Genomic DNA, 26,018 nt, shown 5'->3' with positions numbered 1-26,018 from the left:
AGTCTCACTGTGTTGATAAAATTGGCAGTTGACAGTTGTCTTCCTGCTTGAACTTGCGCTAAAAATTTCATTCAGTTTAAAGATGCACATCTTTCCTTCAATATAATACATTTTATTCCTTGCCTTCAATAAGGAAGCATCTAAGACCTTTTCCAGTTCCGTTAAAATTATAATGAAATATCTGAAAAGTTTAAAGGGACATTGTGTAACATTTTCAGTTGTTTATTGGCAAAAATTGATGTCTGCATTCATAAATATGTCATCACTGGTGTACTATTACCTCCACCAATAATCTGACTTATTCTCGTAAAAGGAGAATTTCGGATTTGTTTGTACATTGTGCGGGTAAGTCGTCTGTGGGGTTCCATTACGTTTCGCCATCTTGAGAATACACCCGCCAGCAAGGGACATACAGCACCGCCTTCTGCGTTTTCTTTGAGAGCCAGGCCAGCACTGCGTGACTGAGGAGCCGAAGGAGAGGAGCAAGAGGCGCTTCGCTACTACCCTGGCAAATTTGAAACAAAGTCCCACTCTTTGAACATAATGCAGGATCATGCATATGCAGCATCATGGGAGACGGAATCCTTGTCGCCAAGAAAGCGCAAAAGGGAATAGAAAAGGCAGCGTGACCGGCGAATTAAAAAAAGAAGGCCCACATCGGGGTAGCCTTTCCCAGGTAGAGAGAGCTGCTGAGGGAGAATGGTAATGCAATCACAGGCCAGCGCCGCTGTTGGCTGTTAGCCGCTGTTAGCCGCTGTTAGCAGCCAGTCACTAACAGCCTCATCCCTCTCCTCGCATCACTGCGCCGCTGTTAACTGTTAGCCGCTGTTAGCCGCTGTTAGCGCTGGCCTGTGATTGTATTATCTTTCTCCTTCAGCAGCTCTCTCCACCTGGGAAAGGCAACCCCAATGCTGACCCTTATTTTTTTAATTCGCCGGTCACGCTGCCTTTTTGATTCCCTTTTGCACTTTCTTGGCGACGAGGATTCCGTCTCCCGTGATGCATTATGCTCAAAGAGTGGGACTTTGTTAAGCGGCAGTAGTGCCGCTGGCCACTAACAGCTGTTAGCGGCACAGTAATGCGAGGAGAGGGATGAGGTGTGTGAGGTTGAGCCACTTGTCAGTTGTCAAAGGACAAGACGTGATTGGTTTGTTTCAATTTACAGCCGCCCCAACAGTCCTACGTTGTAAACACAGCCAGCATGGTGAGGAGGGGGTTTGTCAACTCGTGTTGCGTGTGTCTGTGTAGGAGCCTGAATGAATATTCCATGTAGTATCGGATGACATGGTTTCATCAATGTTATCATAGCTTTTTGGTACACAGCGGCTACAGTTGTTGCAATACGTGTTTGAAACAGTGAGGCGCTAGAGTGCGCCATCTGTATGAATACAATATATGATTTCAGCGTTAGATGGGAGAAATTCCTACACACTGTGGCTTTAAGCATCTTTAGTGTCTGTGTGATGTATTTTTAGGTAAAGAATTATAACTAATGAAAAAAATCAGTATTAGTAAGCACCATGCTTATGACTATATCCTTCAGTGAGATTATCTGTGAAGCTAAAAATATGATGTGAAAATGCTGACAGGATTCAACTCTAGTTGGCAGCAACAACAGAAAATCTCCTTTTTAAGATTGGGTTGAAGAATGCTGATGGAGCCCAGGAGAAAGAAGACAGAAATCATTATATTTATACAAGACTATAAAGTAGGCTCCATGAATCTTTATGACATGGTGATAGTCAGTCGTTTGTCCAATCAAATAGACTTCGTAGAGTCAATAGTGTCCCATAAACACACACACACACACACACTGTATGCAAACCTTTTCCAGCTTCACAGGTACAAGAAGAAGCACCATTATATATGTTCTTGCTGACACAACACACATTCATGCACATACTGAGCAGACACAGGCAGAGCACATCCATTGTATCATATATATTGAAAGCTCAGTTAACAATATAAAGTAATGAGCTGCAGATCTCTGCCAGTAGTCTTTGTATATTAAAAACTGGTGGGACTCCAGGGGAAATAGCATACACACTTTTTAATATCATCAAGTTTCAATTAATTTAACTGTATTTTAAACATGTCCCCACCACTGTTACTCTACATATCTTGCCTATATCTGTTTAATCTATCATTTCTTAAATTTGGCACGATCAGGGAAGGGGTTCACACTTTGTTTTGTTTCAACCTACTATGGGCAAATGATTTTGATTTTAATCCTTTCCACCAAACCCCAGAGCTATAGGCCTGACATGGAACTAGGACTTGAGTCAGACTTAAAGTAACAGAACGAAGACTTGAAACTTAACTTGACTATCAGACCTGACATTGTCCTTAAAATTACTGAGGCAACAAAATCAAAAACTACTTACAACCACTATATTGATTTTGCAAAAATGGTGTGTGTGATTTGTACTAAGCTGTTATAATGGCATTTATTTTAATGAATTTAATTGTAGTCTGAGTCTGCTGATCAAACTCACAATATCCAAGGACTTGTGTACATCTAAATTATATCATTGTCTAGGGTAGAGCAATTTAGTCCAACTATCGGAAAGCATTTGTACTTATAGTAAAGATGGCAGTACTACTTCACTGACCTCAACACTCAAATTTAATATCTGCATTGATTAAAATCCTCATTGTCATCAGTGAGGTTTGCCCTTGGCTTTGGGAGAGACACATTAATTTCACTCTTCTGTAAATGACAGAAATGACTATTGTTGGGTTTTTACTGTAAGATAATAACATATTATGTAATTCCCTTTAGAAGGAATCACTTCCTTCTCCCCCTCAAAGCAATTACTACTCATTGCACAATGCCAGCAGAGGTATTACAAGTAATGATGGACAGTTTAAAAGAAAAAGACCACGATAGGTTTAATATACCTGTTAAGTCCCTCTCACTCTTCTTCTTGTTGCAGTACAAGGTTAAGTGCATCGAATAAGTTCCTGTTTCTGAGAAGCCATGATATGACTTCCACATACTCAAATGTTAGAAACAAAATGCAAAATGCTGTCTGACATTTTACTTTAGGAAATTAGCAAACACTTTGCAGAAGTGACATAATGAAAGACAAAAATTCTGTATAACTAATGTCTCAATCCAATTCAGCAAATTAAAAACATTTGCTGAAAGGATTTCATACAATAAATTAAGGCATCAGTTAGATGCCTTATGTAAATTTTCTGGGAATTTGTGAGTTTATATTCCACAGTTAGACACGCATAAGGTTTAAAAGTGGTGAACTAGATGGCTAGACGGTACAGGAGGATGCTCAGGAGGAATACAGCCTAATGACCTCAGTATTTCCAAAACCCAGGTTACAACCCCAAGCAAACTCTACCTCATGTAAAACATCAGTACCCCAAACTAACCCAAATCAACTGATTACTTTTTTTTTTAATTTTTTTTTTTTACTACTACTATTTCTGACCACATGTACACAGAGGAGATCAACATTTTAGCTCAGCTTAGCTTAGCAGGAGACAGTTAGTTAAGCTTAGACAGCAGACGGTTTGCTTGACTATACATGACTGGAAATAGGGCACGCACTAGCCATCCTGGCTCTGTCTAAAGGTAACAAAATCCACCTACCAGCACCATCAGCACCTCTAACACTCACTAATGAACATTTGTACAAAATCTGAAGTTTGAAAACAAAAAGTTATGTGTATGTGTAACTGTTTTTTTATGTAACTATTGGCCCTGAGCAACTTCCAGTAGTTTATGCTTGTTTCCCAGCAACCTGCTCCTGCATTTCAGTCTTGATCACAGATTGTAAAGATGGATGACATGACAGCACCCCAGTAAAGCCAAAACTTCAAAACATCTTCATTGCCTCCTGGTGGCTAGCTGCAGTATAGGCCATAAACTTAGTGGATGGAACTTGGGCCAAATTAAAACCTCAAAGTACACAACACATACATTTTTCCCAAAGATGGCTTCTGTCATTTTGCACAGCTCTTACCATGCTGATGTACGTTTAGGTGTTCATTTTTCTGATGTTTGGTTTTAATTAGATCTTTGATGCTGTAAAATGGGGGTTTGATGTCATGACTGACAGCTGTCAGAACTTAATACCATACAGATCACCACTGCGCAGACACTGGCTCCAAATGACATCCCCAGTGCAAGATGTTAATGGCCATATCCGCCATATTTTGGCTTTATTTTTGTACAGCGTGGAAACGTGGAGATGCATTGTCCAACCTAGTACAGAGTCATTGGTCTTTATGCTAAGACATGATAAGCTAACCTTCTCCTGTCTACATTTTCTTATTTAGCAAACAGACATGAGAGTACATCATGTTGTTAAGAAAGCAAATAAGTGTATTTCCAAAAATGTTAAATTGATCCTTTCAGTGCATGAAAACCTTGTAATACCAATATCTAATCTTGTTTATGTGTACTTTTGGTTGTGCTATTAGCACATTAGATAGATTAGATTTTTTCAGGTTTTAGTCTTAAGCTTTTTGTTGTTGTTTTTACACTCATCTGATTAGTTGTTTCTTTTTTGGCTGCCTAGTTGTGTTCTCAGGCTGTCAGACCAAAGACATTAATGATATATGCAGTTTTCCTGGACTGTTACTTTTAGTTTCTGAACTTTAGGGACAAAAGCACTAGGCCACAAGAAAAGGGTCTATTACCTTCATGGATTTACCTTTGATGCTGACCATTATGAGAGGTTAGCGGCGCGGTGCAAACAGAGCCGGAAAGTTAGAGGCTACTGAATTATCAGCTCTGCGGGGCCACAGTGTCAGAGGGGAGCAGATGTTATCATACAGATTCGGTCAGGGAGGCAGGATGGTTAATGGAGTGGTAGTGATTAGATTAGCAGAGGCTGCTGGGCAATGTAGTGTTTCTAATTGAGTTGGTAGGATGTTTGTGTGTTGTGTGTGTGTGTTCATGTCTTGAGGTAGTCTGTACAGCGGTCATAAGCCTGTCAGGTTCTATCACTTTTATGGGTGCTTCACACACGCAGTCATTGCCTCATAAATTACATCACACACATACAACATGTATCTTCTGGACAAACAACCAGGTGTTAATTCTTGTAGCTTAATGTTGCAGTAATGCTGTTGCCTCATGACACCAATTTAAGTTAATGGCAGCGGATAAACAGTGATGTCAAGAGATAAATAGTCATTACATGCCAATAAAACAGACAATCAAAGTGACAGAGGCACACTCACACACAAGTGGATGCAGATGTGTTGAATACTTAGAGCGTGCATGTTGCACAAGCTGCAAGAGCTGCCGCTGCTAAATATCGAGAGTTCTCTTATTAGGATGTTTTACAACAAGCTATTTCAAGTGACACAACAGCTGCATAGTCTGATATGTACTATCTGTCCTGATAATTGCAGCAACAATTCCTCTGCAGTCTAACCCTATCTTAAGATATCTCTAATATTTCTCAGGGACAAGGAGTGAAAGATTAACACAGAACCAGACAGTGTGGAAAAAACAGTAGCCAACAGGGGTTACCAACAGGGTAACCAGAGAGAGAGAGCAGCAGTGATTTCCATACAGATAAATAGAATTTAATCACATCTGTATTCTAAAGGATACCCAGAATGAGGACAGAGAGAGGAGCACAGGGAGGAGGAGGAGAAGGAGAAGGAGGAGAAGGGTGGGAGTGAGGATAGAAGAGCTGGAAGAGGATTCGTGTTAGGTAGAAAGGGATAGTTGAGGTATAAATGAAGCAAGACGGGAGGAAGATAAGCCAATTTCATGTCAAATTGATGAGTAAATAGTTACTTCCCTAACTCTCATGTCATGTGGAGTTCCACAAGGCTCAGTTTTTGGTCCCATTTTATTCCATTTTTCATCTGATACCCCTTGGTCATTATATAAGTCACTTAAACGCTACCATGCCATTGTTACGCAGATGACACCCAGTTGTATGCCTAATTTAGTGTTAAGAATTTATTTATTTTTAAATGGCCTCTGCATAGTGATGCATGTAATATACATATACAGGCTATTGTAGAACAATTTAGTAACACCGTCATTTCTGCTCGCCCAGACTACTGCAATTCATTGTTACTTGTCTTACTGATGCAGTGGTTGCCTGTCCACAAATGGTGCAGAATGCAACAGCAAGACTTCTAACAAACAGTAGACGTAGAGAACATAGGCTATTTCTCCAGTCCAAGCAGAGATGGCAACTCATTCATTTTAGAATTCAATTTATGATTTTGTGGAGTTCTCTTAAACCCTGCATAGTATGGCTTTCACTTTGAACTTCAGACCTTCTAACCCCTTGTTCTTCACTAAGACCTCTCAAGTCTGACAACCAAATGTAGATAAAAGTTCTATGGTCCACGTTTATAACAGAGGTGGCTCGTGGTTTCACTGTTTTAGCTCACTTCTAGCCGTTAAAAGTCAGCTGCAGGAAAGCATTGGACATAATAAATTCATATCAAATAATAAGATTATCTAAGGATAGCTTTTTTTTTTTTACACTGCCTGTGTGTATGTGCAAGAGTATGCGTGTGCATGTGATATTTGAGTGTGTGTGTATATGAGAGTGTGTGAATGTGTGTTGTGAAGTCTCAGTGAGACACTGCTGGAGTTATCTAGGTCATAGTGGATGCATTTTTAATTGTACTGTAGTGAGCTACAGTAAGGACTGCACATAAAAAGCAGAAGATAGCAGCTAATCTCATCTGATCAAAACAAATGTAGCAGCACTTCTTTGGTTCTTCTTGTTATTAATGGGATTTATACAAATAACTGCAAATGATCCTCTGGGCTCTAATTGTACAGCACCACTTCAACCACGTCCGCACGCATGCAGATACGCTTACCTTCCACACACTAAAGCTTCTGTTACATACAGGCCCACTGGGAAGGGAGCTATTGTTCTGTACAGAAAGTTAAGATCAAACACAGAAATGTTGCAACAACAGATCTGTTCAATTTCCGTCACACGCACAAACACACAAAGGTCACTGGAGATGTTAAAGATTTATCTTTTGTGTCTTAGACTGTTAGGTTCCCAAGCATCCATCAGAACATTTCTATAGCCTGTGTGAGATTATGAAGATGTTGCTTTTACCTGTAGGAAACAGGGACTGTGGAAGGACACTGCCTCATGCCCTCTCATTGCATTTCAGCATCAAAGAAATTGCTAGCTGTAGGAGATGTATAACACTTAATGAACAGATGAATAAAGGATTTGCAGTTGTATCACAAAGACCTTGTTACAGCAGATGCTATCATATTATCACAATCTTACTTAGCCACGTGTCTCCACTCATCCCCAGTGAACAAAAATGAAGCCAATATATCCCACATATGGCCACTGCCATCTTGCACTGGTGACTTCATTTGGAGCCGGAGTCTATGCAGTAACAATCTCAGCAGTGTGGAGTTCCTGCCCATAGACCAGTCTGACCAATCACAAGCAGCGCCATTGATAGTGCGCACACTGATTAACTAATTAAAACCAAACATTTCAGAAAAATTAACACTTGAACATACACCAGCATGGTAAGAACTATCTAAAGTTGACAGAATCTGTAGCAAAAATGTATTTGACATGTACTTTAAATCTTTATTTTGGCCCTTTTCCCATTTGGGGGGGCGGGGTTTATGACCTGTCCTGCAGCCCACCACCAGGGAGCAATCAAGATTTCAGCCTCGAAATGTCAGTATAATTGTGGTGCCAAAAGTCAAGGGATCAACAAAGTCATTAGCATTCATCTTTTGGGGCCCATTAATGTTGGTACTATAGCAATCCATTCAATAATTGTTGAGATATTTTAGTCTGGACCACCAGACTAACATTGCCATCCCTACGACAAAATCAGACAACTGTTTAAAGTCAGTGTAGCCCAAGACTTTGTATTGAATAAACAATGCCGCTTTAATAAATTTACAATATGCTGCCTGGATGACATTTTTGATACCTTTGCATGTGCAAACTCAGATACTGCCATTTTATTGCCTGCCCTACAGTATCCACTCCTAGTGGTAATATTTATGTAATTATGTGTTGGCAACTCAAAACACTTGGTTTTGGTTTGGGAAAGATCCAGGTCTATGTTAATTATTGGAGAAGTCAATTGTGACTTAATCTCTACAAACAGATATATGCATATGCATACAGAGTCTGTAGGAAACAGTATAAAATTCTGGTATCGGAGGCATCTCGTTTCCATGTGTAGTCTGTTTGTAGTCTGAGTAATACTCTGAGCAATCTCGGAACCCATTGGCTATGTCTGACCATGATTTGTATCAGCTTTCCTTACTTATTTATCTGCATTCATTTGTAAATATCTGTTTAGAGACATTAGCCAAAATGACTGGTGCATGAAAGAGGAAATCTTGGCCAAGACCTCCGCTTGCTACACCAGATCTCCTGAAATATTGGTCATTGCCACCAGAGGCTTATCGTCATCAGACGATAGCCGATGGGCTTCCAAGATTGATGTTGACTTGAAGCTCGACACTTAAAAAATGAGAAATACCAAGTAAAGCTTCACAGTTTCATGCAGAACCTTATATATGTTTATATCTGTCGGCTTGTAACAAATGCAGTGGCTTACACTAATATAAAAATGTCAGCACAAAATTGACCTCTCTGTCTCTGTCTTCCTCTGCAGTCCTTGCTGCTGATTCGTCAAGAGATGGTGGTTTCCCAGAAGAAGCTCGGCGAGTTTTGCGAGGCTCTGAAGCAGTACCTGAAAAATGTCTCCACTCAGAGAGACTGCTTTCAGTAAGTCTGACTGCTGCTCCACATTTTCACAACTGCACTGCTGCTGCAGCAGCAGAGTACAGCACCATAACCCTAATCATTTTTAATATTTAATGTGCTCCATTTTCAGTGTCAGGACCTCACTGTTCTCACTTTATTAAGTACTACCTCAAATATTCTCTCTTCTGGTTGTGAATTGTGTCAGTATTCTTTGGTGTTCATGCTCACACACACAAAAAAATTTTTCAGTGAAGCTTTGAGTGGGTATTTTATCATTATCTTTCCAAAATCTGAAGGAAAACTTCTTAAATCCCAGGTGGTTTGGATTAGTATAATACTAATATCATGCCGCATACCCAATGCGTATAATATTGTACCCGTAATATAGTCTTCTATACACATACTGTGCCTATTATAAACCTCCTGTGACTCCCACTCGGAGCCTCAGGGTGCTGTGAAACCTGATATCTAGAGAGATTTTTCTAAATCCCAGACTCAATATGCTGTATGCATAGTCCAGAGTCATATTCTGTATATGCTCTTGGCAAGACTTCAAGGTTCTTGCTTTGCTGCATTTCTTCTATTTGTATTACAGTTTCTCCCACTAGTTACTGCAGTCTGTATCTTTGGATAAAAGGTGTACAAGAGGGGCAGAGTCAGAGGTATAAGGTCTGACATCTCCATGTTGAACAGAATGCATAGTGTATTTGCACAATAAATTTAATACTTGTGGAGTAATTTAAGATGTATAAACCTCATTATGTCTGCCAAAAAATGTTTAACCAACATTAACTGAGTTTTTTTGTCCACTTGGGGCAAGTAGAAACATCTTTTAAGCTAATATGTTAGCAGACAGACTTTTCACACACCCAGCGGACACAAGACAACACTAACATTCATTTCAAGTTGTGTCTCTGGCCACCTAATGAATACTGAGTCCGCTATCCACTCTCCTTTTAGCTGTGTTTTGGTCTCCACCAACTCCTGAAGGAAATATCTGTCTCTTTATTAGGGGTTTATTAGGGCTCTGTCACTTAAACAGCTGTTTGTGTCTGGAAATGACCATGACAGTGGTAAGACTGGACAAAAACAGTCAAGTTTGGGCAGTAAAACCAAAACAGTTAGCTAAAAGATGCTAAAATGCTCAATGGAGTTCAGAGGGACAGAGTTGATTCACTCAGCCCCCCTCTCTCTGTTTTGCATGAGACTGCTGCTGTAGGACTAGAGCTCTGTGCCTGAGACAAAGTGATACACATAGTCAGTGACAGGGCTAACTGTTTACATCAGTTGACTAACGTTACCCAATGGTTATTAACAGGGTTAATGAGTCTTGGTGTCGGTGTGATGTCAAAGGCATGGTGTCAGATGTTAGCAGCTGCTTTGTGGCTTCTGCCTAAGCGGCACAATATAACGCATAGGGATGAAATCACATTGTGCAGTGACAGCTCATGCTAACCGGCCAAAAAGAGCAGGTGGAGAACAGAGACAGTCCTATAGTGCTGCATTGAACAGCCTCAACATGCTCATAATGATAAGATCTGGGACAGCATCACAGCTAATCTTGCAATTTTCACTCGCTCCTGCAATTTTTTATTTTAAAAATACCTATAAACATCACAACATGCATCACAAAAAAACCTAGAAAGACAAGCCAGAAAAGCTGCCACGGAATCAGGCATTTCAGGCCTCAACAATCCCAAAAGCAGCCTGCGACATCCTAGAGGGACTGAGTACATATCTAACTACACTGCCTTTCAAAAGCATTGAATCCATCCTGGACTCTTTCATAGTTTATTGTTTTACCACACTGTATCATCGCTGATGTAACTGGGGTTTTCTAACAGTGTTTAGATGGAAAATACTCTTTAATGTCAAACATAAAATAAATCTCTATAAATAGATCTAAATTAAGCAGAAAACACAAAATAAATTATTCATCAAGTGTTCACTCCCTAACTGTGACACATCTAAGTCATCAGTGATGACTCATCAGTGGTGCAGCCAATTGATTTTAGGACTTGTATAACAAGTTGGGTGGAGAGGATTTGTTTTATCAAGATAGAAAAGTATATTAGCCTAAATACAGCCTGTATCTGCTACAATCAGTTTAAAACTACAAGCCCTGTTTATACCTGGTATTGCATCTGGGTGATCCAAACATAAGTGGACGGCTCTAAATACAAGTGCAGACGACCACCAAGACACATTGTGATCTGATCACTCAAACTACTCGCTGAGGTGGTCTGGGATGCATTTGATCACACATCTTTTTTATTGTAAATGCTAATGTGTCCCGATGCATTCCGACAAGGACTACGCTGTCAATTGAAGTATTGCATGATTGCCCATGACCATTTTGCCGTGTGGAAGGACGCATGTTGAACAGCTGACAGCAATATCTCCAGCTGTACCAGCACAACTGCTAAGTTAACCAGCAAGCATGTTAGCGAGCAGCTATCAAGATTGTGGATATAATAATTGTCCCCGAGACCCTTTGGTCTTTTAGCATTAGTGATGTAGACAGTGACAAAATCTGAACACAAGTGGTCAGTTGGAGATGCATAACAGACAGGTGTGAATGGTCTCAGCTGACAGGATAACTAAGTACATATGAGGTGATGAACACATACAAATACAGTGAATATCATTCCAAGTACAAAAAGGTAATTCGGGAAAATAAGAATAAAAAGAATTAGCTCGGAGCAGGACATCCTCAAGAACTCTGTGTGAGGCATGAGGGAGCCCACCACAAGGCTTGTATGTGCTCCAAAGGGTGAGACAGGGGACAATATTGTAGAACTGCTGGCCAGGTGCCTTACTTGTGGTGACTTGAGGCACTTACATTTTATCTGGGCTGGAGCATCTGGTCCAAAACTGAGCTTTTTTTTGGCAATCATTCCAAACAGTTTGGTGTAATCCAAACACTACATAGAAACATTCCACCCACACCATGAGTCCTGGAGGTGGCAGCACCATGCTGCGGAGATCTGTAACTGCTGCCAGAAGTGCCTCTATAAATATTGACCAAAGTGGGGTGAATACATGCAATGGCTTTCTGATTGGGCAAGGACCATGAGAGCAAGGTCTAATGATGAGTGTTTTCAGAATACACCCACCTCATTCCAATTTAGTTCACCACATTTTGCGACCTCCCAGCAGAATAGTGGCAGCATATCTTGTAATAACATGGTGTCTGTGGGGAGGGAGCAAATAATGTCCTAAAGTCATCTGGATAGAAGATGATGGTAAGTAGAACAGGCTAAAGGTTTTAGAGTCAGAGCAAGCTGTTATTTATCTTTTTGGTTATGAAGTGCTGTAGTGCCTCAGGCTCGCAATATAATGGAAAAGTTGGTCACACACAATCAAAACCCTGTAGTGAGCCATGGCATTAAATTTCAAACTGCACGTCCTGACCTTGGAAACTATTCTATAAAAAATTATTTTGCTGATGTGAAAGTTCAACTGTCTCCTTAATGCTGATCCCAGCACTCTTTCTCAAGCATGTTTACCTCTATTATAAAAGCTGTTCCAGCATTGCCTTTTGCCAAATTGTTTGCTTGTATGTCTGTACTTTGTGTCAGTGATGTAACAGTCCAGTCTCATAGAAATACCTGAAATGGACATGAACTCTTGACAATGCATTATGTGGTGATAGGCAGTAAGGCATGAAATCTGCTGAAATTAAGTGCAGACAACATGAAAACAATGACAACGCAAAGTCAGTGAGGATCTTTTGTTGTGGTCGACACACAGTAAAGTCGTGTGAAACCAAAAGTCAAAGTAGTTAGGTGATTTTACAGACTTTACATAACTACGCAAAGTACTTTATGTAGGTACTTTATGTAACTACGCAAAGTACATAAGTTGTCGTCACTTATGTCCGGTATGTAGTTATTTCAACCAACTCTCTAAACTTAACAAAATGTTTTTCTTTCCCTAACCCTTATACAATTGCAACTGTTTCACAAAGTTAACCACATTAATGACGTGGTTAAAACGGCAACCGCATGTAGTAGATTTTGCATTGATATTCTTTTCGTGTTGCTAGCATGAAATATTAATTAAGCACAGCGTTAGTTCAGGCAGGGCACGATGTCAAGCTCAGCTCACATCCCAGCCACATCAGCTGATCTCAAGCAGCCCAATCAACTAATGGAGCAGCTGACTGATGGAAGGGAGTCAGTTGATATGTCACATGATTCCTCTCTATGCAACCAATTGGCAAATTTCATTTTGGGTGCCTTATTGAAACTGCTTTGGCCTGCTTACTGTTGCTGCTTCGTCTGCAAGCCACTTTGCAACCTGCCTCCACCCCAGCTCCTCCTTTTCATGTTATGTCTGACTGACAATGTCATTTCTGTTTGTCATTTCTGATGCTTGCTCTGCTCTCTCCATCGGGGGTCTTTGCTACTGCTCTCCACGCATGGAAGGGCAGGGATGTTTGCTTTCTCTGCCTCAGACTTTCCTCATTTGCACATGGAAGGGCAGGGAGGTTTGCTTTCTCTGACTTAAGGCTTTCCACGTAGGCGCCTAGGAATGCAGAGAGGCCCCAGAACAGAGCCATACCACCAAATATAATATGTACTCCTGACTGAAACACATTTTGTGCCCACCAGAGGTTGTGCTAGACTTTTTCGTCGCTGGTCATTTTGACCGACAGGGTCGTAAAAATCCAGTCATAATCTATTTTAACCGGTCATTTAAATTTTCGTTTTTAAATGATAATAAAGATATTCAAAGACATTTAGTTTTCATTCGTTCGTTTTTAATAAATCCAACAAGCAAGTTATAAAGTGTGCATTAATAAGGACATGAACGAAAAGATGAACAGACATCCACGCACCACAGCGCTTCAGTTCGGCGTCTGGTCTACACGCGAGCCGCGAGCGCTTCTGTCAAGCTGGATAGAGCGGATCCTACCAAACAGGAAGTCGGACACAGAAAAGACGAGAGAATCCGGCCAATTTTCAAAATAAAATAACAACAGCATGCACTGAGGAACGTGAGGGAATACCATGTTTATAATTTAAAATAACACAACAATGCATAATCGAACACATTTTTCAATACCCTAATCACTTCATTGCAATTTTAATTTTGTGTCACCGAGCCTACAGACTACATAAATAAAATGGTCAGAACAATATGCCCTATTCAGTCAGTGTTAATCCAACACGCTCAATACATGGACATGCAATGACAAATGGTCATTAACTTATTATGTTATAAAAAACGATTAAAATATGGACTTACCCATGTTTAAAATGACCTGTTGAAGTGAAAAAACGAGTACTGACGGGAACAGACGAGTGGAGTTGATGTTTAACTGGCGCGGAGAGCACAGGAGAAATGCGCTGCCTGTGTGGACAGTCAGGCGCCTGCGAGTATACTCACAGGACTTCTGCGGCACTAACGCATCTGGTGTGTCCAGGCCGTTATGTCAACAATGCTACATGAAGCAGATGAATGACTTTTTCTCTGCAGTGTGAAAACGGCAGCCACACCACTGACTGTGCACTCCGCCACCAAGTGGGCAGGGGTGGTAATTGCAACCGGTCAAATGACCTACGGCCTTCAGATTTTCCAGTCATTGTTGTAAAAAACCGGTCAATGACCGAGAATATCCAGTTAACGCAATCCCTGGTGCCCACTACCACATAATGCGTTGTCAAGAGGTTGTGTCCATTTTGTAAATTTCTAAAGACTGTGTTGGATGTAAACAGGAAACAGTCTGAGTACACAGTGATCAGTATATTGACACAGCAGTAATTTTTTAAAACCAGAGATAACTTAAAAGTTTAAACATGAATCAGGACACTCTCAGTATCCACATAACCACAATTATAATTTTTCCAATACTTAACAACCAAATATTTGCAAAACTAATGACATTCCTGTCAGCATCAACTGTAACTACAGCTAAATGTTAACATGTCAACACACTAAACTGCAATGGTGAACCTGATAAACAGTATACCTGCTAAATATTTGCATGTATTTTAGCATTTATTCATGTTAGCTCCTAGCCTAGCTATAGAATCTCAGTCTTGTTTTGTTACTTTAAAATGTTGTGCTGAACATGAAGTTAAAACAAGACAGATTAGTTTTTAGCGGAGGAAATCATGGAATCATTGATTTTAAAGATGTTACATTACAAATGAAAATTAAGTTTTGCTCAGTAATGTCGAAAACATACCAAGCAGCGGCAAAGTGGGGCCTGCTCTGAGCTCAGCGAGCTGCAGTTGTTTGATTCTGCAGCAATGTGCGGTCAAACTACAAGTTGGGGCTAGTTTAACTTTTGGCTGCGAACTGTGCATCCTGTGATTCCTGTGACATTTTGACCTATGTTACCAAAAACATCATCCTGTCTAAAACATGAACATGCCTCCTGGCTGCAGTAAAATGTAATTATTGCAGCGCACTGCCCTCCCTGCTGCTTGATGTGTTTTAAGCGTAAGTGGAGAGTTTGGGCATACTGCTGAATTTGGATACTGTATTTTACAGCCAGTAACTTTTGTCATCCATCCATTTTCAAACACCATGTGCTGTGATTCCAAAACTTTCAAGGGTTTTCAAGGTCTGGCTCTGAACAGCTAAATAGCCTTACTCCAGTAAGTCACACACTCAATTGATGCCGTTGGTTTTTTGCTTGTTTTTAACATTGGCTTTTTCACTGGCTTGTTGGTACACATGTTACTGTCCTACTTTATCAGTAAATGTAGTAGTGCAGTAGTGTGTTGGCAGCACATTTCTTATAGGTAGTTGAAGTTAATAATGTATGAGGGAGAGGAAGCTTTGTTGATAGAGGAAGCCTGCTCATTACCCTCGGATAGACGTTTTCTCTCCTGTGTGTTGTCTCCTTCTTTCTCTCTTTTGTATCACTGCGTACCTCTCCTCGTCTCTCTCCTCTTTTAATCTTGCACGGACTAACTGTAATATATACAGTTTATTTAGTCTCTGCCTTCCCTGCTTATTATCTTTACGGGCGAAAGTGTGATTACATGCACAAACACTTAATCATATCCTCCGGCAGGGCTCACACAAGTTATTCCACAGGATCCAGATAGTAGCAGCCTGTCCCCCCAGTGCCCTCCTCAGGCTCAAGGAAGAACTACTTTTTAGAGCGAACATACACTGCTCAGGCTGAGTGATCAAATCCAGGCTTCAGACTGCAGAAAATACAAGAAATGGCAAAGTATTGGTATTAAACATGTTGTTTAGTCATAGTCATCTGTCCAGAGGCACTGAATATCAAGAAGCACCTCAACATTTTGCATGAACAGAGCACTTCACATTTCATTCATCATGATAAGTTGAATGGAGCACCAAAGTGTTTAATATTAAATATATATATATATATATATATATATATATATATATATATATATATATATAAAAAGTGCCACACAAAGCCACATTAAACTGCAGAGTTGCCCACAGTAATTGCTAACTTTGAGAAACAGCACTAGCATTGATGGCAGAACGAAATTCCTATGAGACTTGTGAGGCGGTTGCCATGCAACCAGAAGCTTTCTACAAGTTGTCTAACCTGAGAGACACCTATGAGGGGCTTGTGTGTTAAATGTAAGATATTGAGAGTTTGTTGGGGGATTTGAGGGGATGTAATTGGTTAAAAGCTGAAATGGCGGACCCCTCTGTTGTCAAAAAGAAGTGTCATTATGAACTCAGTCATGACAGGAAATAAAATTGTCACTTGGGAAATGGCATAATGAAAGAGAGAACATAATAAACTATTAACTCGTTAGGAGCACGTCTTTATGCCTCCATGCTGGCGATAGCTGTGACTGGAGGCATTATGTTTTTGGTTTTGTTGATTGTCCTTTCATTTGTCACATTCGCATCAATGCAATATCTCAAGAACGCCTTAAGAGATTTTTTTTTTTTTTTCAAAATTGGCACAGATGTCCACTTAGACTCAACAATGAACTACTTAGAAATTAGTGGAATGCGGTTGTTTTTCCAGACATGGATGGAAACTAATTGCAACTTGACTGGTGCATGGATGCACACAACCCTGAGGCATTAATTCTAGTTTTCCTGTGGTTATTAATTCCATTATATTGAACACTTTGGTACTTCATAGTACATGTGACAGATTATGGTTTAGATTCCTCCTCAAAGTTGCTTTAAATACAGATCTGAAAAGGATCCATGTTTTTGAAATTGGTAAGTGCAATTGCCAATCACATCAGCTCTTCCCGCTCTTGGTAAATGCACTTTACCATTCTACTTATGATGTGTAGAGGGGTCTGTGTCTTTTGTCCTGGTCTTGGGGGAGAAGGTGGGTTGGGGGGCAGAAACTGTTGTCTATCCTGTCTTGTCTAGTAGTAAGCTGTCTTTCTTTTGTCTAGTCCCTTTTGCCTAGTAACTGTATCAGATGTACTGTATGGCGCAGAACAAGTTTCCATAAGGACGAATAAATAAATATCTATCTATCTATCTTAAAGCAGCAGATAGTTTAATGTGCCAGTAGGAGAGCCAAGGCTGAAGCTGCAAATCACAAATATTGATATACAGCACATATTTTAATTCTGTAAGGATAAAAATCAGTTCACTCAGTAATGATGTGAAGTTATTTAACACAGTAATATCACTAAAATATTTTCCCATTATTACTGTCTGTTGGCTAAAATCTTATTAAGTGATTAAAGATGTTGTATTCAGTTGGTCATGTGTGTGTACATTTACGCACTTTAATACAATAAATTACTGTACTGCCACTACTGCAAATAGTGTGAGTAATAGCCTGGGCTGGACTTTATATCCCTGTTGCCAAGACAGAAAATATTACTTTGATTAATCCTGAGATCTTTGATGTTGCTCAGGATGCCTGTTACAATGCACCTGCTTTCACCGTATCCACTCTCGGTGGAGTAGTATACCAATCTGCTGTGTAGAAAAACACTCCAGGCCCTGTACCTGGGCATAAACTTGTACCAGATAAAAAATGTATTGCAGTGCGAAAGAGGCAAAACTGTGATTGCACCATGAAAATTGCTTTGAAAATTACAATGAAAATAGTGTTTGTGATAAGAGCTGGCATAAATGCGAGTGTAATTTCATGTTGAAACAAGTACCAAAATTGCAGTGCTCTGACTGATCTGCATAACCAAAGCCTCAGCTGCTCCACTCCATTCACCGCAAAGCAGTTAGAGCTGGACAATTACCAAACAGGGGCGATGCATGTAATGGACCTGAGTCTGATGAAAATGGAATCGCAGTGCTTTGGTGCTATTCAAATTTTACTGGCACTAAATTAGAGGCCACTGGGTTTTGTTAAACACTCATTCAGGACATTGTCTTACACTGATTTATAGAGTGTTAGTAGCTCATGGGGATCTTGTATCAAATGTTTAAACTGATGTGAAGACATCATCACATAGAAAATATTCCTAATGTTGAATGCTGAATGCTTCATAAGACACCATGATTGAGATTTTTACTCAACTGTAAATGAGACTGGAATGAGACAGTACAGTGGACATGTGATCACCTAAACTAAATGACTGAGTGGCTGAAAGTCATCAGACCCCAATCTTTGTTTCAGTCAGGGTGAGAATTAGGTACAGTCAGTAACATAGGCTGCTGGTGGTTTAAAGGACAACTTCGGTATTTTTCAACCTGGGCTCTATTTCCCCATGTATATGTGTGCGTATGATTCATGGGTACCACTCGTTCTAAAATTGGTTCAGTATTGAGGCGCAAAACGAGCTAAAACGGTAATGGGGGCAAATGCGTCCCATATAAAAGTGCTTTTTTTCGCCACTGACCAGTTCAGATCGCCAGTGCTATCTCTGTAGATAGCATATTGTAGCGGCCCTGGGGCAGTGGTGAGTGTGGTATGAGTGGAGTCAGCTGTCAGTCAGTGTTGGAGCAGAGAGGGGGAGGGCGTCCCCGCTTGGTACAGTAAATGAGTATGTGTGTGTGAAGTGTGTGTTACGCTAGAAGAGTCAGAGGATGGAGTCTTTTACGTGCTACCCCCTGGAGTGTTACCGGAGTTTTTGGAGTGCTCAAATAAACGGGCCTTTTTCCCGAACACAAGAACAGGATGTCGCACAACACCCCGTACAGCTTTCACAGGCTGCCTTTGTCGGACGGCGAGATGCTGAAGTTGTGGCTAGTCGTGCTACAAATGGATGCTAACACTCCTCTCCAGACACTGCGCCTTGCAGACCATTGGGTCTGCAGTGCTCACTTCTCCCAAGATGACTACTGCCAGCCGAAGAAGAGAAGACATCCAATCCCGAAACACCTCTTCCTCAAGAAAACGGCTGTCCCACGGGTAGAGAGAGCTACAGACACAGTGGAGCAAAGCTTGTGACATCACACAGCCCAGAGGTAAGGGAAAGGCTAGTATGCTATTTACAGAGATAGCACTGGTGATCTGAACCGGTCAGTGGCGAAAAAACACACACTTAACACACACATACTCACTTACAGTACCGAGCGGGGCCACCCTCCCCCTCTCTGCTCCAGCACTGACTGACAGCTGACTCCACTCATTTACACTCATCACCAATGTTAAAAACTTCTCTATCTTGTCTTCTTTCTGCCAACACATTGAACTCTGCATGGGAGAGCAAAATCACGTTCACGTGAGCGGCAACCACTTCATACCACCCAACTGTTGACTGTTGGTGGCGAGTTACTGCGGTTGTGTGTGAAAGCAGCTTAACTCTTAAAAGAGCTCTGTACAATATTCAGTGCGTATCTATACTTCAGAAACTGTCTGCACACGGCTCTCAACATGGAGGTTGCTGAGCCAGCAAATAGAACAGTGTTAACAACGGCAACAGTGCTGACAGTGTTAACCTGGGGGAGAACCATAGATTGTAAAAATAAGGGACGTAGCTACCATGATGTCACCCATTGGTTTTAAAGCCTCGAGTTTGGCTTTTTGGTCTTCACCATCTTGGTTTTTCCACCTAGGACACTAACAGCAGACAGCCTGTCACTTAAAGTGACCCTCCCTTATTTATGCATAACTTTAAGTCTTAACAAGATGGAAATCAGTTAGTTATATAAATGGTTGTTTGAGGAATTGCAGTTTTTGGTACTTTTGTGCTGGCTTCATTTTTGAGAACCAGGGGTTGCCCCTTGGGGAGTACCAGAGGGTGGGTGCTAAGCTTCCATGATGACACTGTCCCAATATTAGTATAAACTGCCGTATGAGCAGAGTGCAGATCGGCAGCGATTAGCTAACCAGTGGGATACACACACAGGATTCACACGCACTAATATGCACATGCGGCCAAACCGTCTTTCACAACAACAAACAGGGAAGCTTGGATTACAATACACACAGAGGGAGTGTGTCTAGTCTATTCAGGTCCCATTGTATCTTTACGTAGCAAATAGTTGTTTGCTGCTATATTAATGCTCTGAATATTGTGTAACGCTTCTTTACGTGACATTTTTCTGCCACCTGAAATCAAAATATTGTTACTGACAAGCCGTAGTCCTTTTTAGGTTATGTTTTTTTTGTCAAATTAACATTTCCGACAACACACTTTCTCAATGAGTTAAGATTGTTCCAACATGACAGTGGTTCCAGTTTAAGCCTGCAGCCCTTGAATGCAGCAGTTATTGGGAAAACTGAATGATGCTATTAAGGAGAAAAGGACAATGATCCCCTGTGGATTACTTTTAGCAGCTTGTTGAACCCATATTTCAACACATAAATGCTTCGGGAGGCAATATGGAGCCCTTGTTCATTACAGCAAAACGTACCCTTTAATGTGCCTTATAGAATTGGCCAATAACATCCAGATTCCCTCATCTACACTGACCTGGTCACATGTTGTTCCATTGTATTATTGCGAGTTTCATTTTTACAGATGGGATGCAATCTTCAAGGCCACATCACGGTGTTAAGTGCTGTGGTATCATTATTGTGCGGGATGAGGAAATGAGTCACCTTGATTTTTTTTCTGAAATCCAAACTGTGTGTTTCTTTTTCATTTTAATTATGTCTTTAATGTGAACCATGATATATCCTCTCCATCCTCTATCTTTCTTCTCTTTTACTCTTTGCTCCACCTTTCTCTTCTGCCATGTCTTATCTGTCTTGTTTCTCTTCTACCATCACTTATGCCATCAACCTACTGTATATCTACATCTCTTCTTCACACCCCTCCCCCCTCCTTGATCCACTTACCATTCTGTCATAACTCTCACTTCCTCACCCGTCACTTTGCATGCCACCTTCCCTCCTCTATTATCCACTCATTACCATTCTCCTCTGTCTTTGCTCCAGTGTGACTGCGGTGCGTCTGCCAGACGGTTTATCCTTTGTCGTCTACGAGTTCTGGGATGGAGAGGAGGAGTGGAAGAGGTGAGTTTTTAACCACATGTGGCTTTATGTACTTAAAAATAATTATATGTCAGTCTTAAGTCTAAACCCCTGGTTAATATCTGTCACTCAGGCCAGTATTTAGAGCTTTTTTGATTTTCTGTGACTTGTGTGAACAAACTTGTAAAAAAGCATGAATGCAGTCAAAGTAGCCGTCTTGCTGTCATACGAAAAATGAGCAACAGGCAGAATTAAAGTGTAAATGTTGAAATGGCTCATTGCTGCAAAATGTTTCATAACTAATGCTGATCCACCTTAAAAGTATTAAAAGTCGTTACTGAGCATGGACATTCATTTTGTTTCTGAAAATAACTGCAAGTCAGCACTCTGGCTCCTCTGAAAGATTTTTTGGAGCTGAGCATGCCATTTCTTCCTGCCATTGTTTTCATTGATTGGTGATTGCCAAATAAAGAGAGTGCTCACTTTTCCTCCATTACTGTCATGAGCCTGTTGGAAAAATTCCTCCATCCACTTTTAATTAGCATTCTTCAGACATTGGCTCACTCCAGAGTTGCTGAAGCACTTGAGTTACGTCAGGTCATCATGATTTAGTGATGGTGCTGGTGCTGGGCAGGAGGAGAGGTTGCTGATGTAGCTGCCTGCTGATCGGAGTTTTTGCTCCACTGCTCACAGCATCCTGCTGCCATTAATATTTCAACTCTTACAGTAAAGGCTAAGGGCCATGCTAAGCGGTTTGAGGCCATGTGTGCTTGAGTGACTGCGCACATCTGAATGCTCGTGGACATATGTGTTATGTTTTTTAGCTATGTGTGTGTGTGCTCTCTCACGCTCCCCTCTGATTCCAGGCACCTCCAGTCGGCTCCCAACAAAGCCTTTCAGCATGTGAAGGTGGATACACTGTGCCAGCCAGAGGCTGTGTCCTCTGTAGCCGTGCCAGGTCAGTGCTGAAATACTACAGAGTCAAACAGTAGGCTGAACTTTATTTTTTATCATCAATCAAAGGAGCAGCTATGATTTGCGATACTAAGATTTACTTGTCATGGGAATGTGCCTGAAAAAAAAAGTCAAATCTGAGTCTGTGTTTGAAAAACAAAACAAAACACATGGGCATTTGGAGGTTGCATCATGAGTGTGTACGAGTAAGATTCAGTGTTTTTGGAGACTGATTCACTCAAGGAACTAAACGCAAGATTTGGTCTGTTTTCATAGACTGTTTATAAAGATGGAGGATGCATCTCAACATCCTCTCACTGTTCAAAAATGAAGCCAAAACATCCCAGATACAGGCGCTGCCATCTTGCGTTGGTGACCTTATTTGGAGCCAGAGTCTGCACTGTAGTATTTGCGAAGTGGAGCCTGGTATAAGTTCCCGCCCATACACCCTGAATGCAAGCACATAGATTGGCACACACAGCTGTCAATCATGACATCAGTCCTCTTTTTATAGCATTAAAAACCTGATTAAAACCTTTTTAAAACAGGACCTAGCACATTTTGTGCCCAAAGCAAGCTTCCCCTGGTGCCACTCCCTCCCCTGTGATATTAAATAATAAAAATAAAAATAAAAAATACTAATAATCAGAGCTAATGAGTTATCAACACAAGTAACCAACTTATTATCGAGTAAACAACAATTATAAAAAACCTAAAAAAAAACAAACGATAAAAGAAAATGGAACATGCGAATTTGCAAATTTTGTCATTGTCCTTTTCTTTTTCTTTTTTCTTTTTCTTTTTTGTCTTTGTTTTTGTACTGCGGACAGCTTTTGGTTTTTCGTTGTCTCTCGCTCTAATGTTCTCGTCAGAAAAATTATGACAACATACAGCAGTGCGGTAGGAACTGCCTAAAATGAAAGAAATTATCTCTAGGGAAAAATGTATTAGACGTGTACTTTGATCTTTTAGTCTGGCCCATTTTCTGTCTGCAAACGTGGAGGGGGCGGGCTTTATGACCTATACTGCAGCCAGCCACCAGAGGGCGATCAAGATGTTTTGGCTTCACTTTTGGGGAACTGTCATGCCGTTCATCTTTATATACAGTCATTGGTCTGTTCCACTACCTATGCTTGATTTTGCAAGTTGTCAAATGACATATAATGGCTCAATGAAGTTCTGATAATTTGTTATTCATTTCCACAGAGAACAGTAGGATAAATTGTACAGTATTACAGTTACAGGTAGATGGCAGTGAAAAACAAATGTACCTTCAGGGTCTGAAGGACTAATAACCATCTGTGGGTTCTGCCATAACTGCATAACAACATAACTTTAACTTAAAGTATAAAAGTATCTTGATTAATTTTTAGATTAATTTATTCATTGTTTAGTTTGTAAGATATCAGAAAACTGTGTTTCTGAAACCCAAGATGGTGTCTTGTGTTAAAAAGATTTAAGATTATCAACCAGTTACCAAAGTTATAGGTGATAAATCAATTCAGCACTGATTAAAGAACAATAAAACCAAATAGACGTAAGTCAGTAATGAACAGAAAATAAGGAAATGGTGTAAAAATACACAAATACAGTGCAGAACTGAATGATAATACACTCTCCTCATAATCCTGAGAAACTGATTAGTGTTAAGTCAGTAAGGCTGGCTGTGTAATTAGTCAAAGCTCAGAGGCATTCTGAACAATTAAAGCAACCCGGCAGCATTTAAAACCACTGACACTGGCATGCATCCACGCTCTGAGGCATAGGCTGTCAGTGACTTGAGGTGATGCCTGGCAGACTGCCATTTGTACTTTTTTCTTGTCTAACTCTCGTTTTTTAAATCCATCTCTGCTCACCCCGCTCTCTTCTCTCTCACTCTCTGACTACTTTCTTCCTTGCCAAATTTCTCCTCATCTCCATTCAATCTGTTTCCTCTCATTCCCTTGCACATCTTTCTGTCTGTACTCCCCTCTGGGCCTCATTTTCTTTCAAACCTCTTTTTCTCACTTGTCATCCCTCTCTTTCTATTTGCAGCTGCCTGGTGCAGTGTGAACAGGGACTGAGCATGAAGATATTCAACTACACGCCACGACTCCTGGACACTCCCCACCTCCCTTTGAACCCCCCCGTCCCGCCCTTGCGTTTCACCCGCTCTCACCCTCCCCCTCTCAAACCCCCTCCTCTTTCAACCCTCACATTCCTCAACTCTTTTTGTAAGTACATGTTTACACAGTGCAAATGAATGGTGTCAACTGCAGTGAAAATTGAACAAACAGTGCATTTTACAATGTGAGATTACTAATGCGTTTGCATCTCACCATAGTAGTTTGCTGGCTCAAGATATTGGATTGTCATGTTCATGTTTCAAGTAGCTTTGAGCCACTGTAAGGTGGAGTTTGTCATGTAGCAAGGACCCTGACGTTGAGTTTTTCATGTAGCAGTTACTGTTATGGGGTAGTGCATTTGGGGATGTGGCTTTTTTTCACTCCCATTAGCAGCGGTGTAGTGGTAGTTGATGAGGTGGGTGTAATACTAGGTAGATGGGTAGGTTACCAAGGAGGAAGTGGGTATACTTTACAATAGATTCCAGTGGCTTTTGGCTGATAGGTGAGTGTACTGTAAATAGCCAGAAAAAGGTGGGTATGGGTATACCCCATATACCTGCGTATACCTTCCACTACACCACTGGCTGTTATGGTTGACCACAGGTAGCTCATCTAGTTAACTGTTATTTCACAGTAGGTGCTCATTCCACATTTGCTCCCATACACAGTATTATAATAATTATATTTTTGTTCATTTTATAATCGACCAAAAGCCATGGACATTATTCTCACATCAGCCATTCTGAACTCACATCGACATGTTGAGTAAAGGAGGACTATACAGAGTTAGTTGCCAGATTAGCTTGCAATCTCAGGAAAACTGAATGCTTTGAATTTAGCTTGAAGGTTAGCTAGCTCCCTGGCTAGCTGTCAAACCTACTGTTTTGAGTCGCTAAGTGACGAAGTTTGGGTTGTTTAAAAAAATATTATGTTGAAAACCATGAAGGCCTTGCAAGCAGCCAATGAGTTTTTAGAATGAATATGTACAAAATGTGTTCTGACATGGACAAAAGCTAGCTCGAGCCACTAGCTCAATAACTTAATAAAACATTTCCTCATACATTATCTATACATGCCACATATGTCAATTTGAGAGAAGGACAGAAGGTTCCAGAAGGACCTGAAGACAGATTTACCATTGTTAGATTCTGAGAGGTGGCTGTAATATTAGCCTGAACACAGCCTCTCTTTTGTAAACCCGTTTTTGGAAAAGAAAAATTACTTTTTGAAGGTAAGAAGGACTCCAAGTGTTATAAGGAAGGCATATATAGGCCTGAAACATATTACATCTTTTGATTAAAAAAACATAAAACAATTTTATTATCTCAAAGAGAACAAGCATTGACAGATGGCCTAGTTGACCAATGTATCACCGTGCGATTACATTAACAAGCGGTATTGGTGCTTAATGTAATAAATAATGTAACATCTTTAGTTACTTCATCAAAGTAACGTAACTTACTACATGTAATTACTTTTTGATTACTTTTCTATCATCTGTTTTAACCTGGGCAATAAAGCTGAAAAATGTCCAGAAATAGGCTATGACAAAAGAAGGCATTCCTGCATGGCAAAAGGATGCAAAGTAACAAAATGAGTATTATATTCTACTTATAAACCTTTTACCAAAAAGAATATATTCAGATGTACTCCCATTTTTATTGGTACTTATTTTCTCCTAGTAACTGTAACTGATTACAATTACATCATGTTATTAATTACTCCCCAATATCGCCAATGATACTGAGAATTCACTCAATATTTTACAATAGGTTATAGTCCCCTGCACACTCATGCTATCAGAGAACCAGGGTTACAGTCGTAACTTTGGGTTTTAAACACTTACTTGCATCTTCCAGACTCCTCAGGTCCATTTGTTTTGTTGCCTGAGCTTGAGCTTGTTGAGTTTGAAGTACATTCATGTAC

The 26,018-nt window shown here is 40.5% G+C and overlaps 1 protein-coding gene across 1 annotated transcript in view; it reads left to right on the top strand.

The window, feature by feature from the left end:
• Positions 1-25,310, top strand: part of necab2 (N-terminal EF-hand calcium binding protein 2) — a 187,416-nt gene extending 162,106 nt beyond the window's left edge. The window contains exons 10-13 of the mRNA XM_033635106.2: positions 8,629-8,741; positions 20,998-21,075; positions 21,900-21,991; positions 24,022-25,310. Coding sequence (XP_033490997.1) covers positions 8,629-8,741; positions 20,998-21,075; positions 21,900-21,991; positions 24,022-24,050 — 312 coding nt within the window. The 3' untranslated portion in view covers positions 24,051-25,310. The remainder of the gene's footprint in view (positions 1-8,628; positions 8,742-20,997; positions 21,076-21,899; positions 21,992-24,021) is intronic.
• The last annotated feature ends 708 nt before the right edge of the window (positions 25,311-26,018 follow it).

Source organism: Epinephelus lanceolatus, chromosome 5 (genome assembly GCF_041903045.1).
Source record: "Epinephelus lanceolatus isolate andai-2023 chromosome 5, ASM4190304v1, whole genome shotgun sequence".
NCBI classification, from domain to species: Eukaryota; Metazoa; Chordata; class Actinopteri; order Perciformes; family Serranidae; genus Epinephelus; species Epinephelus lanceolatus.
Note: the sequence above shows the minus strand (reverse complement) of the source record. Positions and strands in the feature narration are given on the sequence as shown.